General features: G+C 39.6%; 1 protein-coding gene and 1 non-coding gene across 2 annotated transcripts; both read left to right on the plus strand.

Annotated features, from left to right (window-relative positions):
* The first annotated feature begins 10981 nt into the window (after positions 1-10981).
* Positions 10982-11089, plus strand: LOC130984221 (small nucleolar RNA R71). The gene has a single exon (XR_009088169.1). It is a non-coding gene; the product is annotated as a small nucleolar RNA R71 (small nucleolar RNA).
* A 6158-nt stretch (positions 11090-17247) lies between these two features.
* Positions 17248-18240, plus strand: LOC130980667 (uncharacterized). Its single transcript, XM_057904325.1, has one exon. It carries the CDS (start codon positions 17248-17250, stop codon positions 18238-18240), a length of 993 nt encoding a protein of 330 aa, XP_057760308.1.
* Positions 18241-18561: the final 321 nt, after the last annotated feature.

The raw sequence follows: 18561 nt of genomic DNA on the forward strand, positions 1-18561 counted from the left end.
TTTTTGCTTTTTCAATTGATTTTGTGACTTCTCATGATCATCAACCTACAGAAAACATAAAATAACAAAGGAAAATGGATAAAATATAATATTGGGTTGCCTCCCAACAAGCGCTTCTTTAATGTCAGTAGCTTGACAGTGGGCTCTCATGGAGCCTCACAGATACTCAGAGCAATGTTGGAACCTCCCAACACCAAACTTAGAGTTTGAATGTGGGGGTTCAACACCAAACTTAGAGTTTGGTTGTGGCCTCCCAACACCAAACTTAGAGTTTGACTGTGGGGGCTCTGTTTGACTCTGCTTTGAGAGAAGCTCTTCATGCTTCCTCTCCATGGTGACAGAGGGATATCCTTGAGCCTTAAACACAAAGGATTCTTCATTCAATTGAATGATCAGTTCACCTCCATCAACATCAATCACAGCCTTAGCTGTGGCTAGGAAGGGTCTGCCAAGGATGATGGATTCATCCATGCTCTTCCCAGTCTCTAGGACTATGAAATCAGCAGGGATGTAATGGTCTTCAATCTTCACCAAAACATCCTCTACAATCCATAAGCTTGTTTTCTTGAATTGTCTGCCATCTCTAGTGAGATTCTTGCAGCTTGTACCCCAAAGATCCCTAGCTTCTCCATTACAGAGAGAGGCATGAGGTTTACACTTGACCCTAAGTCACACAGAGCCTTCTTGAAGGTCATGGTGCCTATGGTACAAGGTATTGAGAACTTCCCAGGATCTTGTCTCTTTTGAGGTAATTTCTGCCTAGACAAGTCATCCAGTTCTTTGGTGAGCAAAGGAGGTTCGTTCTCCCAAGTCTCATTTCCAAATAACTTGTCATTTAGCTTCATGATTGCTCCAAGGTATTTAGCAACTTGCTCTTCAATGACATACTCATCCTCTTCAGAGGAGGAATACTCATCAGAGCTCATGAAAGGCAGAAGCAAGTCCAATGGAATCTCTATGGTCTCATTTTGAGCCTCAGATTCCCATGGTTCCTCATTGAGCAACTCATTGGAGGCCAATGGACGTCCATTGAGGTCTCCCTCAGTGGCATTCACTTCCTCTTCCTCCTCTCCAAATTCGGCCATATTGATGGCCTTGCACTCTCCTTTTGGATTTTCTTCTGTATTGCTTGGAAGAGTACTAGGAGGGAGTTCAGTAACTTTCTTGCTCAGCTGTCCCACTTGTGCTTCCAAGTTTCTAACGGAGGACCTTGTTTCAGTCATGAAACTTTGAGTGGTTTTGATTAGATCAGAGACCATGGTTGCTAAGTCAGAGTGGTTCTGCTTAGAATTCTCTGTCTGTTGCTGAGAAGATGATGGAAAAGGCTTGCCATTGCTAAACCTGTTTCTTCCACCATTATTGAAACCTTGTTGAGGTCTCTGTTGATCCTTCCATGAGAAATTTGGATGATTTCTCCATGAAGAATTATAGGTGTTTCCATAGGGTTCTCCCATGTAATTCACCTCTTCCATTGAAGGGTTCTCAGGATCACAAGCTTCTTCTTCAGATGAAGCATCCTTAGTACTGCTTGGTGCATTTTGCATTCCAGACAGACTTTGAGAAATCAAATTGACTTGCTGAGTCAATATCTTGTTCTGAGCCAATATGGCATTCAGAGTATCAATCTCAAGAACTCCTTTCTTCTGACTTGTCCCATTGTTCACAGGATTCCTTTCAGAAGTGTACATGAATTGGTTATTTGCAACCATTTCAATTAGCTCTTGAGCCTCTGTAGGCGTCTTCTTCAGATGAAGAGATCCTCCAGCAGAGCTATCCAAAGACATCTTGGACAGTTCAGACAGACCATCATAGAAAATACCTATGATGCTCCATTCAGAAAGTATGTCAGAGGGACACTTTCTGATTAATTGTTTGTATCTTTCCCAAGCTTCATAGAGGGATTCTCCTTCCTTCTGTCTGAAGGTTTGGACTTCCACTCTAAGCTTACTCAATTTTTGAGGTGGAAAGAACTTTGCCAAGAAGGCATTGACTAGCTTTTCCCAAGAGTTCAGGCTTTCTTTAGGTTGTGAGTCCAACCATGTCCTAGCTCTGTCTCTTATAGCAAAAGGGAATAACATAAGTCTGTAGACCTCAGGGTCAACCCCATTAGTCTTGACAGTGTCACAGATTTGCAAGAATTCAGCTAAAAACTGATGAGGATCTTCCAATGGAAGTCCATGGAACTTGCAATTCTGTTGCATTAGAGAAACTAATTGAGGCTTAAGCTCAAAGTTATTTGCTCCAATGGCAGGGATAGAGATGCTTCTCCCATAGAAGTCGGGAGTAGGTGCAGTAAAGTCACCCAGCACCTTCCTTGCATTGTTGGCATTATTGTTGTTTTCGGCTGCCATGGGTTCTTCTTGTTTAAAGATTTCTGTTAGGTCCTCTACACAGAGTTGTGCCTTAGCTTCTCTTAGCTTTCGCTTCAAGGTCCTTTCAGGTTCAGGGTCAGCTTCAACAAGAATGCCTTTGTCTTTGCTCCTGCTCATATGAAAGAGAAGAGAACAAGAAAATATAGAATCCTCTATGTCACAGTATAGAGATTCTTTGAGGTGTCAGAGGAAAAGAAAAATAGAAGAAAGAGGTAGAAGAATTTGAACTTAGTGAGACAGAGTTCGAATTGTGCATTGAGGAGGAGTGATACTCCATAAATAGAAGGATTTGAGGAGAGGGGAAGACATTTCGAAAATTAAATTAAAAAGATTTTAAAAACATTTTGAAAAACTTTAATTGATTTTCGAAAACCAAGAGTGGGAAAGAAATCAAGTAATTTTTGAAAAAGATTTTGAAATTAGCATTTAAAAAGGTATGATTGAAAACTTCTTTGAAAAAGATGTGATTAAAAAGATATGATTGAAAATATATGATTTGAAAACAATTTTAAAAAGATTTGATTTTAAAAATTAATGACTTGGCTAACAAGAAAAGATATGATTCAAACATTAAACCTTTCTCAACAGAAAAGGCAACATACTTGAAATGTTGAATCAAATCATTAATTGATAGCAAGTATTTTTGAAAAAGGAAAGAAATTGATTTTGAAAAAGATTTGATTGAAAAGATATGATTTGAAAAAGATTTGATTTTGAAAAACTTTGAAAACTTGAAAAAAATCTGAATTAAAAACAGAATCTTCCCTCTTGTGCCATCCTGGGTTAAACGCCCAGAATGGTGCACATTCTGGCATTTAACGCCCAATGCACTACCTTTTTGGGCGTTAAACGCCCAGCCAGGCACCCTGGCTGGTGTTTAAACGCCAGTCTGCCTTCCTTACTGGGCATTTTGAACGCCCAGCCTTTTTCTGTGTAATTCCTCTGCTGTATGTTCTGAATCTTCAATTCTCTGTATTATTGACTTGAAAAGACACAAATTAAAAATATTTTTGGATTTTTTTATAATGAGGAATAATCAAAATGCAACTAAAATCAAATAACAATGCATGCAAGACACCAAACTTAGTAGTTGTATACTACCGACACTAACAGAATGAGAATGCATATGGAAAACAACAAAACAATCAAGTCAAGAGAATTTAAAGATCAGAGCATGGAAATCATCAAGAACAACTTGAAGATTAATGAAGACACATGAATGAATGCATGCAATTCACACCAAACTTAACATGAGACACTAGACTCAACAAGAAACATAAAATATTTTTGGGTTTTTTTTTTTTGATTTTGTAATTTTTTTGGATTTTTCGAAAATTAAGTGAAAAGGAAAATAAAGGTATCAAAATTCTTAAAGAGAATTCCAGGAATCATGCAATGTTAGTCTAAGGCTACAGTCTAAAGGAATTAGACATGGCTAGCCAAGCTTCAGCAGGACATTGCATTCAAGAGCTAAATTGATGAGAATCAATCAGCTTTGATGATGATAAGAACATCACCTTGAAACACTAGAATTCATTCTTAAGAACTCTGAAGATAAATACCTAATCTAAGCAACAAGATGAACCGTCAGTTGTCCAAACTCAACAATCCCCGGCAACGGCGCCAAAAACTTGGTGCACGAAATTGTGATCACTACAACTTCGCACAACTAACCAGCAAGTGCATTGGGTCGTCCAAGTAATAAACCTTACGCGAGTAAGGGTCGATCCCACGGAGATTGTTGGTATGAAGCAAGCTATGGTCACCTTGTAAATCTTAGTCAGGCAGACTCAAATGGTGATAGATGAAATATGAATAAAACATAGAGATAAGGATAGAGATACTTATGCAATTCATTGGTGAGAACTTCAGATAAGCGAATGGAGATGCTTTGTCCCTTCCGTCTCTCTGCTTTCCTACTGTCTTCATCCAATCCTTCTTACTCCTTTCCATGGCAAGCTTATGCAAGGGTTTCACCGTTGTCAGTGGCTACCTCCCATCCTCTCAGTGGAAATGTTCAACGCACCCTGTCACGGCACGGCTATCCATCTGTCGGTTCTCAATCAGGTCGGAATAGAATCCAGTGATTCTTTTGCGTCTGTCACTAACGCCCCGCCCTCAGGAGCTTGAAGCTCGTCACAGTCATTCAATCATTGAATCCTACTCAGAATACCACAGACAAGGTTAGACTTTCCGGATTCTCTTGAATGCCGCCATCAGTTTTTGCCTATACCACAAAGATTCTGATCTCACGGAATGGCTGGCTCGGTTGTCAGGCGAGCGCTCGGTTGTCAGGCGATCAACCATGCGTCGTGTATCAGGAATCCAAGAGATATTCACCCAATCTAAGGTAGAACGGAGGTGGTTGTCAGTCACACGTTCATAGGTGAGAACGATGATGAGTGGTGCGCGAAATTGTGAACACTACAACTTCACACAACTAACCAGCAAGTGTACTGGGTCGTCCAAGTAATACCTTACGTGAGTAAGGGTCGATCCCACGGAGATTGTTGCTATTGAAGCAAGCTATGGTCATCTTGTAAATCTTAGTCAGGCAAACTCAAATGTATGATGGTGATAAACGAAAATGACATAAAAGATAAAGATAGTGATACTTATGTAATTCATTGGTAGGAACTTCAGATAAGCGCATGAAGATGCCTTCCCTTCCGTCTCTCTGCTTTCCTACTGCCTTCATCCAATCCTTCTTACTCCTTTCCATGGCAAGCTCATGTAGGGTTTCACCGTTGTCAATGGCTACCTCCCATCCTCTCATTGAAAACGATTGCATATGCTCTGGTCACAGCATAGCGGAATTCATCTGTCGGTTCTCAATCAGACCGGAATAGAATCCAATGATTCTTTTGGCGTCTGTCACTAACGCCCCGCCCTCAGGAGTTTGAAGCACGTCACAGTCATTCAGTCATTGAATCCTACTCGGAATACCACAGACAAGGTTAGACTTTCCGGATTCTCTTGAATGCTGCCATCAGTTCTCGCCTATACCACGAAGACTCTGATCTCACGGAATGGCTGGCTCGTTTGTCAGGCGAGCACTCGGTTGTCAGGCGATCAACCATGCATCGTGCAATCAGGAATCCAAGAGATATTCACTAAGCCTCAGATGCTTGTAGAACAAGAGTGGTTGTCAGTCACTTTGTTCACGAGTGAGAATGGTGATGGGCGTCAATCATCACCTTCATCATGTTGAAGAACAAGTGATATCTTGGACAAAGAACAAGCGGAATTGAATAGAAGAACAATAGTAATTGCATTAATACTCGAGGTACAGCAGAGCTCCACACCTTAATCTATGGTGTGTAGAAACTCCACCGTTGAAAATACATAAGCATAAGGTCTAGGCATGGCCGAATGGCCAGCCTCCCAATGATCTAAGATAGCATAAAACGAAGATAGCTACCAAAGTCTCTCTTTTTTACAATAGTAAAAGGTCCTACTTATAGATAACTAGTAGCCTAGGGTGTACAGAAGTGAGTAAATGACATAAAAATCCACTTCCGGGCCCACTTGGTGTGTGCTTGGGCTGAGCAATGAAGCAATTTCGTGTAGAGACTCTTCTTGGAGTTAAACGCCAGCTTTTATGCCAGTTTGGGCGTTTAACTCCCATTTAGGTGCCAGTTCCGGCGTTTAACGCTGGAATTTCTTGAGGTGACTTTGAACGCCGGTTTGGGCCATCAAATCTTGGGCAAAGTATGGACTATCATATATTGCTGGAAAGCCCAGGATGTCTACTTTCCAACGCCGTTGAGAGCGCGCCAATTGGGCTTCTGTAGCTCCAGAAAATCCACTTCGAGTGCAGGGAGGTCAGATTCCAACAGCATCTGTAGTCCTTTTCAGTCTCTGGATCAGATTTTTGCTCAGAACCTTCAATTTCAGCCAGAAAATACCTGAAATCACAGAAAAACACACAAACTCATAGTAAAGTCCAGAAAAGTGAATTTTAACTAAAAACTAATAAAAATATAATAAAAACTCAACTAAAACTACCAAAAACATACTAAAAACAATGCCAAAAAGCGTACAAATTATCCGCTCATCACAACACCAAACTTAAATTGTTGCTTGTCCTCAAGCAACTGAAAATCAAATAAGATAAAAAGAAGAGAATATGCAATGAATTCCAAAAACATCTATGAAGATCAGTATTAATTAGATGAGCGGGGCTTTTAGCTTTTTGCCTCTGAACAGTTTTGGCATCTCACTCTATCCTTTGCAACTCAGAATGATTGGCTTCTTTAGGAACTCAGAATCCAGATAGTGTTAGTGATTCTCCTAGTTAAGTATGATGATTCTTGAACACAACTACTTATTGAGTCTTGGCCGTGGCCCAAAGCACTCTGTCTTCCAGTATTACCACCGGATACATACATGCCACAGACACATAATTGGGTGAACCTTTTCAGATTGTGACTCAGCTTTGCTAGAGTCCCCAATTAGAGGTGTCCAGGGTTCTTAAGCACACTCTTATTGCCTTGGATCACAACTTTATTCCTCCTCTCTCTTTTTTTTTCTTTTCTTTCTTTCTATTTTTTTTTTTCGTTTGCTTCTTTCTCTTTTTTTTCTGTATTCACTGCTTTTTCTTGCTTCAAGAATCATTTTTAATGATTTTTCAGATCCTCAGTAACATGTCTCCTTTTTCATCATTCTTTCAAGAGCCAACATTCATGAACCACAAATTCAAGATACATATGCACTGTTTAAGCATACATTCAGAGAACAAGAGTATTGCCACCACATCAAAATAATTAAACTGTTATAAAATTCAAAATTCATGCAATTCTTTCCTTTTCAATTTAAGCACGTTTTTATTCAAGAAAGGTGATGGATTCATAGGACATTCATAACTTTAAGGCATAGACACTAAGACACTAATGATCACAAGACACAAACATAGATAACATAAAGCACAAAATTCGAAAAACAGAAGAATAAAGAACAAGGAAATTAAAGAACGGGTCCACCTTAGTGATGGCGGCTCTTTCTTCCTCTTGAAGATCCTATGGAGTGCTTGAGCTCCTCAATGTCTCTTCCTTGTCTTTGTTGTTCCTCTCTCATGATTCTTTGATCTTCTCTAATTTCATGGAGGAGAATGGAGTGTTCTTGATGCTCCACCCTTAGTTGTCCCATGTTGGAACTCAATTCTCCTAGGGAGGTGTTTACTTGCTCCCAATAGTTTTGTGGAGGAAAGTGCATCCCTTGAGGCATCTCAGGGATCTCTTGATGAGAGGGGTCTCTTGTGTGCTCCATCCTTTTCTTGGTAATGGGCTTATCCTCATCAACGGGGATGTCTCCCTCACCTCAGGGATCTCTTGATGAGAGGGGTCTCTTGTGTGCTCCATCCTTTTCTTGGTAATGGGCTTATCCTCATCAATGGGGATGTCTCCCTCTATGTCAACTCCAACTGAATAACAGAGGTGACAAATGAGGTGAGGAAAGGCTAACCTTGCTAAGGTAGAGGACTTATCCGCCACCTTGTAGAGTTCTTGGGCTATGACCTCATGAACTTCCACTTCTTCTCCAATCATGATGCTATGGATCATGATAGCCCGGTCTATGGTAACTTCGGACCGGTTGCTAGTGGGAATGATTGAGCGTTGGATGAACTCCAACCATCCTCTAGCCACGGGTTTGAGGTCATGCCTTCTCAGTTGAACCGGCTTGCCTCTTGAATCTTGCTTCCATTGTGCGCCCTCTTCACATATGATTGTGAGGACTTGGTCCAACCTTTGATTAAAGTTGACCCTTCTTGTGTAAGGATGTTCATCTCCTTGCATCATAGGCAAGTTGAACGCCACCCTCACACTCTCAGGACTAAAATCCAAGTATTTCCCCCGAACCATAGTGAGATAATTCTTTGGATCCGGGTTCATACTTTGATCATGGTTCTTTGTGATCCATGCATTGGCATAGAACTCTTGAACCATCAAGATTCCGACTTGTTGAATGGGGTTGGTAAGTACTTCCCAACCTCTTCTTCGGATCTCATGGCGGATCTCCGGATATTCACCCTTTTTGAGTGAAAAGGAGACCTCGGGGATCACCTTCTTTAAGGCCACAACTTCATAGAAGTGGTCTTGATGCACCCTTGAGATGAATCTATCCATCTCCCATGACTCGGAGGTGGAAGCTTTTGCCTTCCCTTTCCTCTTTTTAGAGGTTTCTCCGGCCTTGGATGCCATAAATGGTTATGGAAAAACGAAAAAGCAACGCTTTTACCACACCAAACTTAAAATGTTTGCTCGTCCTCGAGCAAAAGAAGAAAGAAGAGAGTAGAAGAAGAAGAAATGAAGGAGAGGGAGATGGCTTTGTGGTTAGGCCAAAGAGGGGAAGAAGTGGTGTTTTATGAAGGATGGATGTGAGTGGTGAAGAGAAAGAGATGTTGAGGTGATTGGTGAATGGGTGAAGAAGAAGAGAGAGTGATGGGTTTGTTTGGGGATCCTGTGGGGTCCACAGATCCTTAGGTGTCAAGGAAAAGTCATCCCTGCACCAAAAGGCATCAAAAATCACGTTTTGAGCCAATTCTGGCGTTAAACGCCGGGCTGGTGCCCATTTCTGGCATTTAACGCCAGGTTCTTGCCCTTTTCTGGCGTTTAACGCCAGTCTGGTGCCCCTTTCTGGCGTTAAACGCCCAGAATGGTGCCAGACTGGGCGTTAAACGCCCAACTGCTAGGCTTACTGGCGTTTAAACGCCAACAGCTTCTTCCTCTAGGGTGTGCTGTTTTTCTTCCTGTTTTTCATTCTGTTTTTTCTTTTTTCATTGTTTTTGTGACTTCTTATGATCATCAACCTACAAAAAAGATAAAATAACAAAAGAAAATAGTTAACTATAAAACATTGGGTTGCCTCCCAACAAGCGCTTCTTTCATGTCATTAGCTTGACAGAGGACTCTCATGGAGCCTCAAAAATGCTCAGAACCGTGTTGGAACCTCCCAACACCAAACTTAGAGTTTGAATGTGGGGGTTCAACACCAAACTTAGAGCTTGGTTGTGGCCTCCCAACACCAAACTTAGAGTTTGACTGTGGGGGCTCTGCTTGGCTCTGTTTTGAGGGAAGCTCTTCATGCTTCCTCTCCATGATGATAGAGGGATGTCCTTGGGCCTTAAACACCAAGGATTCTTCATTCACTTGAATGATCAACTCTCCTCTATCAACATCAATCACAGCCTTTGCTGTGGCTAGGAAGGGTCTGCCAAGGATGATGGATTCATCCATGCACTTCCCAGTCTCTAGGACTATGAAATCAGTAGGGATGTAATGGTCTTCAACTTTTACCAGAACATCCTCTACAAGTCCATGAGCTTGTTTTCTTGAATTGTCTGCCATCTCTAGTGAGATTTTTGCAGCTTGCACCTCAAAGATCCCTAATTTCTCCATTACAGAGAGGGGCATGAGGTTTACACTTGACCCTAAGTCATACAAGGCCTTTTTGAAGGTCATGGTGCCTATGGTACAAGGTATAGAAAACTTCCCAGGATCCTGCCTCCTTTGAGGCAGTTTCTGCCTAGACAAGTCATCCAGTTCTTTGGTGAGCAAGGGAGGTTCATCTTCCCAAGTCTCATTTCCAAATAACTTGTCATTTAGCTTCATGATTGCTCCAAGATATTTAGCAACTTGCTCTTCAGTGACATACTCATCCTCTTCAGAGGAAGAATACTCATCAGAGCTCATGAAAGGCAGAAGTAAGTCCAATGGAATCTCTATGGTCTCATCTTGAGCCTCAGATTCCCATGGTTCCTTATTGGGGAACTCATTAGAGGTCAGTGGACGTCCAGTGAGGTCTTCCTCAGTGGCGTCCTCTGCCTCTTCTTCCTTCCAGAATTTGGCCATGTTGATGGCCTTGCATTCTCCCTTTGGATTTTCTTCTGTATTACTTGGGAGAGTACTAGGAGGGAGTTCAGTAATTTTCTTACTCAGCTGACCCACTTGTCCTTCCAAATTCCTAATGGAGGACCTTGTTTCATTCATGAAACTTTGAGTGGTCTTTATTAGATCAGAGACCATTGTTGCTAAGTCAGAGGTATTCTGCTTAGAACTCTCTGTCTGTTGCTGAGAAGATGATGGAAAAGGCTTGTTATTGCCAAGCCTGTTTCTTCCACCATTATTGTTATTGAAACCTTGTTGAGGTCTCTCTTGATTCTTCCATGAGAAATTTGGGTGATTTCTCCATGAAGAATTATAGGTGTTTCCATAGGGTTCTCCTAGGTAATTCACCTCTTCCATTGAAGGATTCTCAGGATCATAAGCTTCTTCCTCAGATGAAGCTTCCTTAGTACTGCCAGATGCATTTTGCATTCCAGACAGACTTTGAGAAATCAAATTGACTTGTTGAGTCAATATCTTGTTCTGAGCCAGTATGGCATTCAGAGTGTCAATCTCAAGAACTCCTTTCTTCTGACTGGTCCCATTGTTCACAGGATTCCTTTCAGAAGTGTACATGAATTGGTTATTTGCAACCATTTCAATCAGCTCTTGAGCCTCTGTAGGCGTCTTCTTCAGATGAAGAGATCCTCCAGCAGAGCTATCCAAAGACATCTTGGATAGTTCAGAGAGACCATCATAGAAAATACCTATGATGCTCCATTCAGAAAGCATGTCTGAGGGACATCTTCTGATTAATTGTTTGTATCTTTCCCAAGCTTCATAGAGGGATTCTCCATCCTTCTGTCTGAAGGTTTGGACTTCCACTCTAAGCTTACTCCATATTTGAGGTGGAAAGAACTTTGCCAAGAAGGCATTGACTAGCTTTTCCCAAGAGTCCAGGATTTCTTTAGGTTGAGAATCCAACCATATTCTAGCTCTGTCTCTTACAGCAAAAGGGAATAGCATCAGTCTATAGACCTCAGGGTCAACCCCATTAGTCTTGACTGTGTCACAGATTTGCAAGAACTCAGCTAAAAACTGATGAGGATCTTCCATTGGAAGTCCATGGAACTTGCAATTCTGTTGCATTAGAGAAACTAATTGAGGCTTTAGCTCAAAGTTGTTTGCTCCAATGGCAGGGATAGAGATGCTTCTCCCAAAAAAATCAGGAGTAGGTGCAGTAAAGTCACCCAGCACCTTCCTTGCATTGTTGGCATTATTGTTGTTTTCGGCTGCCATGTGTTCTTCTTCCTTGAAGAATTCGGTCAGGTCCTCTAAAGAGAGTTGTGCCTTGGCTTCTCTTAGTTTTCGCTTCAGGGTCCTTTCAGGTTCAGGGTCAGCTTCAACAAGAATGCCTTTGTCTCTGCTCCTGCTCATAAGAAAGAGAAGAGAACAAGAAAATGTGGAATCCTCTATGTCACAGTATAGAGATTCCTTGAAGTGTCAGAGGAAAAGAAAAATAGAAGAAAGAAGGAGAAGAAGAATTCGAACTTTAATTAGATAAGGTTCGAATTGTGCATTAAGAAGGAGTGGTACTCCATAAATAGAAGGATGTGGGAGGAGGGAAGAGAATTTTCGAAAATTCAATTAAAAGATTTCGAAAACATTTTGAAAATTTGATTGATAATTTTCGAAAATTCAAAGTGAAAAAGAAATCAAGTGATTTTTGAAAAAAATTTTGAAATTAGAAGTTTTAGAAAGATTTGATTGAAAACTATTTTGAAAAAGATGTGATAAAAAAAAATTATGATTGAAAAGTTATGGTCTTAAAAAGATGTGATTGAGAAGATATGATTTGAAAACAATTTTAAAAGATATGATTTGAAAACAATTTGAAAAGATATGATTTTGAAAATTAGTGACTTGCCTAACAAGAAAAGATATGATTCAAACATAAAACCTTCCTCAACAGAAAAAGGCAAAAAATGTTTAATCAAATCATTAATTGTTAGTAAGTATCTTTGAAAAAGGAAAGAAATTCATTTTGAAAACATTTGATTGGAAAGATATGATTTGAAAAAGATTTGATTTTGAAAAACTTTGAAAACTTGAAAAAAAATTGATTTTGAAAACAAAATCTTCCCCCTAGCACCATCCTGGCGTTAAATGCCCAGAATGGTATACATTCTGGCGTTTAACGCCCAAAATGCTACCTCTTTGGGCGTTAAACGCCCAACCAGGTACCCTGGCTGGCGTTTAAACGCCAGTCTGTCTTCTTCACTGGGCATTTTTGAATGCTCAGCTTTTTCTGTATAATTCCTCTGCAGTATGTTCTGAATCTTCAATTCTTTGTATCATTGACTTGAAAAGACACAAATTAAAAATATTTTTGGATTTTTAATAATCAAAATGCAACAAGAATCAAATAGCAATGCATGCAAGACACTAAACTTAAGATGAGACACTAAACTTAAGCAAGAAACATCAAATATTTTTTTGGTTTTTATGATTTTGTAATTTTTTTTGTGTTTTTCGAAAATTAGGTGGAAAAAGGTATCAAAATTCTTAATGAGAATTCCAGGAATCAGTGCAATGCTAGTCTAAGACTCCGGTCCAGGAATTAGACATGGCTTCACAGCCAGCCAAGCTTTCAAAGAAAGCTTCGGTCCAAAATACTAGACATGACCAAAGGTCAGCCAAGCCTTAGCAGATCACTGCTCCAAAAGCAAAATTGATGAAAATCAACAAGCTCTTGTGGTGATAAGTTGAAACCTCGGTCCAATCAGATTAGACATGGCTTCTCAGCCAGCCAGATTTCAACAAATCATCATGAAACTCTAGAATTCATCTTCAAGAATTTCGAAAAAAATAAATACCTAATCTAAGCAACAAGATGATCCGTCAGTTGTCCAAACTGAACAATCTCAGGCATTGTTACCAAAAGCTTGCTCAAGACTTGAACAATCCCCGGCAACGGCGCCAAAAACTTGGTGCGCGAAATTGTGAACACTACAACTTCACACAACTAACCAGCAAGTGTACTGGGTCGTCCAAGTAATACCTTACGTGAGTAAGGGTCGATCCCACAGAGATTGTTGCTATTGAAGCAAGCTATGGTCATTTTGTAAATCTTAGTCAGGCAAACTCAAATGTATGATGGTGATAAACGAAAATGACATAAAAGATAAAGATAGTGATACTTATGTAATTCATTGGTAGGAACTTCAGATAAGCGCATGAAGATGCCTTCCCTTCCGTCTCTCTGCTTTCCTAATGCCTTCATCCAATCCTTCTTACTCCTTTCCATGGCAAGCTCATGTAGGGTTTCACCGTTGTCAATGGCTACCTCCCATCCTCTCATTGAAAACGATTGCATATGCTCTGGTCACAGCATAGCGGAATTCATCTGTCGGTTCTCAATCAGACCGGAATAGAATCCAATGATTCTTTTGGCGTCTGTCACTAACGCCCCACCCTCAGGAGTTTGAAGCACGTCACAGTCATTCAGTCATTGAATCCTACTCGGAATACCACAGACAAGGTTAGACTTTCCGGATTCTCTTGAATGCTGCCATCAGTTCTCGCCTATACCACGAAGACTCTGATCTCACGGAATGGCTGGCTCGTTTGTCAGGCGAGCACTCGGTTGTCAGGCGATCAACCATGCATCGTGCAATCAGGAATCCAAGAGATATTCACTAAGCCTCAGATGCTTGTAGAACAAGAGTGGTTGTCAGTCACTTTGTTCACGAGTGAGAATGGTGATGGGCGTCAATCATCACCTTCATCATGTTGAAGAACAAGTGATATCTTGGACAAAGAACAAGCGGAATTGAATAGAAGAACAATAGTAATTGCATTAATACTCGAGGTACAGCAGAGCTCCACACCTTAATCTATGGTGTGTAGAAACTCCACCGTTGAAAATACATAAGCATAAGGTCTAGGCATGGCCGAATGGCCAGCCTCCCAATGATCTAAGATAGCATAAAACGAAGATAGCTACCAAAGTCTCTCTTTTTTACAATAGTAAAAGGTCCTACTTATAGATAACTAGTAGCCTAGGGTGTACAGAAGTGAGTAAATGACATAAAAATCCACTTTCGGGCCCACTTGGTGTGTGCTTGGGCTGAGCAATGAAGCAATTTCGTGTAGAGACTCTTCTTGGAGTTAAACGCCAGCTTTTATGCCAGTTTGGGCGTTTAACTCCCATTTAGGTGCCAGTTCCGGCGTTTAACGCTGGAATTTCTTGAGGTGACTTTGAACGCCGGTTTGGGCCATCAAATCTTGGGCAAAGTATGGACTATCATATATTGCTGGAAAGCCCAGGATGTCTACTTTCCAACGCCGTTGAGAGCGCGCCAATTGGGCTTCTGTAGCTCCAGAAAATCCACTTCGAGTGCAGGGAGGTCAGAATCCAACAGCATCTGCAGTCCTTTTCAGTCTCTGGATCAGATTTTTGCTCAGAACCTTCAATTTCAGCCAGAAAATACCTGAAATCACAGAAAAACACACAAACTCATAGTAAAGTCCAGAAAAGTGAATTTTAACTAAAAACTAATAAAAATATAATAAAAACTCAACTAAAACTACCAAAAACATACTAAAAACAATGCCAAAAAGCGTACAAATTATCCGCTCATCAATGAGTGTCACGGATCATCACATTCATCAAGTTGAAGAACAAGTGATATCTTGGAACAAGAACAAGCGGAATTGAATAGAAGAACAATAGTAATTGCATTAATACTCGAGGTACAGCAGAGCTCCACACCTTAATCTATGGTGTGTAGAAACTCCACCGTTGAAAATACATAAGAACAAAAGTGATCATTGGTTTCGGCCCCAGAGAGGGAACCAGAAAAACCAAGATGAAAATACACTAGTAAAAGGTCCTATTTATAGGGAACTAGTAGCTTAAGAATTACAAAGATGAGTAAATGACATAAAAATCCACTTCCGGGCCCACTTGGTGTGTGCTTGGGCTGAGCATTGAAGCATTTTCGTGTAGAGACTTCTCTTGGAGTTAAATGCCAGCTTTTGTGCCAGTTTGGGCGTTTAACTCCCACTTAGGTGCCAGTTCCGGCGTTTAACGCTGGGAATTCTGAAGGTGACTTTGAACGCCGGTTTGGGCCATCAAATATTGGGCAAAGTATGGACTATCATATATTGCTGGAAAGCCCAGGATGTCTACTTTCCAATGCCGTTGAGAGCGCGCCAATTGGGCTTCTGTAGCTCCAGAAAATCCACTTCGAGTGCAGGGAGGTCAGAATCCAACAGCATCTGCAGTCCTTTTCAGTCTCTGAATCAGATTTTTGCTCAGGTCCCTTAATGTCAGCCAGAAAATACCTGAAATCACAGAAAAACACACAAACTCATAGTAAAGTCCAGAAAAGTGAATTTTAACTAAAAACTAATAAAAATATACTAAAAACTCAACCAAATATACTAAAAACATACTAAAAACAATGCCAAAAAGCGTACAAATTATCCGCTCATCAAGGAGTTTTGTTTATTCTATGTATTAATACTATTGTCACTCTATTTTAATTATTGTATTGATTTAAATTCAAGGATTACTTTCGTTCTTCTTCTTATGAACTTGAATGTATTGGAAGATAACCCCTGTTCTACATGAATTTTTGTTGATTCTTGGAACAGTTAACTCACCTGCATAACACCTTGAAAGTAAATTCCTCCTAAACCACAAATTTCCTGGACTTAATGGAATACGTGATATATAATCCTCTTATATTTGGGTAATTAGGAATTTTGTGGCTAATAAACTAGAATTCGACTTAAATCTTTAATCTACATTAAGTGACCAAGGAATTGGTAGTTGATTAGGTTAGAGGAGACTAGATCACTAAGGAATTAGGATTTAGTCAATTATAGTTTGCCATATATTGAATTTTGCATGATTAAAATAGTTGGTAAGAACTATTAATCCGGAAAAATAAAAAAGTTTGAAACCTTAACTGTTTTCTCATACATTTTTCGCACAAAACCTTTACTTGCCTTCTTGAACTCTCTGAATTATTGTTTAATGCAATTTGAACCCAAAACACTATTTTCTGATTATCTGACTAAGTGAATCATTCAACTATTGTTGCTTGGTTTATCAATCCTCATGGGATCGATCTTCACTGACTTGAGGTATTACTTGGTACGACCCGATGCACTTGCCGGTTCAATTGTGGTATTCTAATTTTGCACCAGTCACTGCCATTGGTTGAGTTCTTTTCCATCATCGCCGTCACATGCGTTGCCATCCGTGGAGCCACAAGGAGATGCCGTTGCTACCACCGTAGCTACTGTCGCCGAGAGAAGGAGATGTCCTCACCACGCATGTCATCGAGAACGTTACCACCACCGCCGAAAATGCAACCCCCGCTGTTACATGTGAGAGAGAGAACACGTGCAGGGTCGAAGCTTCTCATATTGAAGGGGAGGCAGTGGCCCCCCTCCCAAAAAAATTTTGTTTACAAGAATAATAAAAAGTTAAAGAGTGGCCCCCCTAAAAAAAAGTAGGCCTCCCCCCTTTGAAAAATATATGCTGTACAGAATTCTATTCAAAAAATGGTTTAGAAAGTAGTGTGTTATTTGGGCTATGAATAGTGGGTTATATAATTAATTAAAAAAAAAAAGTCCCAATCCATATTAAAAGTGAAGAATCTGAAAAGGCAATAACAAAAAGTCAACAAATCACTTTTTTCATTCTTCCCTCTTCTTTCAATTAGAAAACAAAACATCACTCCATATTTCCATTATCATTACAACTTAGAAGAAAGCAAGTAGTCTTTGGTCTTCCATTATCATCTTTCATTCTTCTTTCTTTTGTAAGTTATTTATTTTAGAAAGCAAGTAATTCATATGGCTATTGTTTTGAGATTTGTTGATGTGGATGGTTTTGTTCGTGAACGCTTCTTTGATCTTGTACATGTTAGTGTACTAGTGCCTTGACTTTGAAAAAAGAGTTGGTGTCTGTGCTTTCTATTTATAATCTCCAAATTGAAAATATTCGAGGTCAGGGGTATGATGGTGCTAGCAATATGAGAGGGGAATGGAATGGTTTACAAGCTTTATTTCTCAATGATTACCGACAAGCATATTATGTCCATTGTTTTGCTCATAGATTGCAGTTAGCACTAGTGGCTACTTCAAGGGAAGTACTTCAAATTCATGAGTTTTTCACACAATTGACTGCTGTTGTCAATATTGTTGGTGCATCTTGCAAACGACATGATCAACTACAAGAAGCTCAAGAAATTGAAAATGAAAAATTGATTGCTAATGATGAGCTAAAAACAGGTCAAGGTGCAAATCAAATAGGCACTTTACAAAGAGCTGGAGATACAAGATGGAGTTCTCACTTTTATTCTGTTTGTAGCTTGATAAGAATGTTTGCAGCTACTCAAACCGTTCTTAATAACATTATTGATGATGGTACAACTTCTGCTCAAAGAGGTGAGGCTTATGGTGTCAATAAAGTGCTATCCTCGTTTGAATTTGTTTTTTTGTTACATTTGATGAAGGAAATTATGGGGATTACTAATATTTTGTGCCAAGCATTACAACAAAAATCTCAAGATATTTTGAATGCAATGCATGTTGTTTCTACATCAAAACTACTTCTTCAAAAATTAAGGAATAATGGTTGGTGCAATTTACTTGAGATTGTTAAGAAGTTTTGTGAGAAACATGAAATTGACATCCCTAATATGAGTACACAATACACGGTTGGAAGAGGTCAATCTCGTCAACCAAAGATAACAATTGAGCATCATTATCGAGTTGATGTATTTTTGGCAGCAATTGACTTTCAAATTCAAGAGTTAAATAGTAGATTCAATGAGGAAACCATGGAGCTTTTGACTTTAAGTATTGCTTTGGACCCTAAAGATAATTTTAAGTTGTTTAATATTCAAAATACATGCAAGTTAGCTGAAAAGTTTTATCCTTCAAATTTTTCTGATCATGAAATGATTCTCTTGAATGCTCAATTGCAACATTATGCATTTGATATACCGAATCATCTAAAATAAGTTGGGACATTTTCTGAGTTATGTCAAAGATTGAAGGAAACAGGAAAATCAAGAACTTATCATTTGGTTGATAGACTGATTCGCAATGTCTTGACTCTTCTAGTATCTACAGCAACAATAGAAAGAGCTTTCTCGGCAATGAAAATTGTTAAAACAAGACTTCAGAGTAAAATGGCAAACAAATTTCTTGCAGATAATTTAGTCATTTACATTGAGAAAGAAATTGCAGCTACTTTCAGTACTGATTCAATAATAGATGACTTTGAATCAAGGAAAAAATGTCGAGCTCAATTGTCTATGTAAGTTGTAAATTTTAATTTA

The sequence above is a fragment of the Arachis stenosperma genome, chromosome 5 (assembly GCF_014773155.1).
Source record: "Arachis stenosperma cultivar V10309 chromosome 5, arast.V10309.gnm1.PFL2, whole genome shotgun sequence".
NCBI lineage: Eukaryota > Viridiplantae > Streptophyta > Magnoliopsida > Fabales > Fabaceae > Arachis > Arachis stenosperma.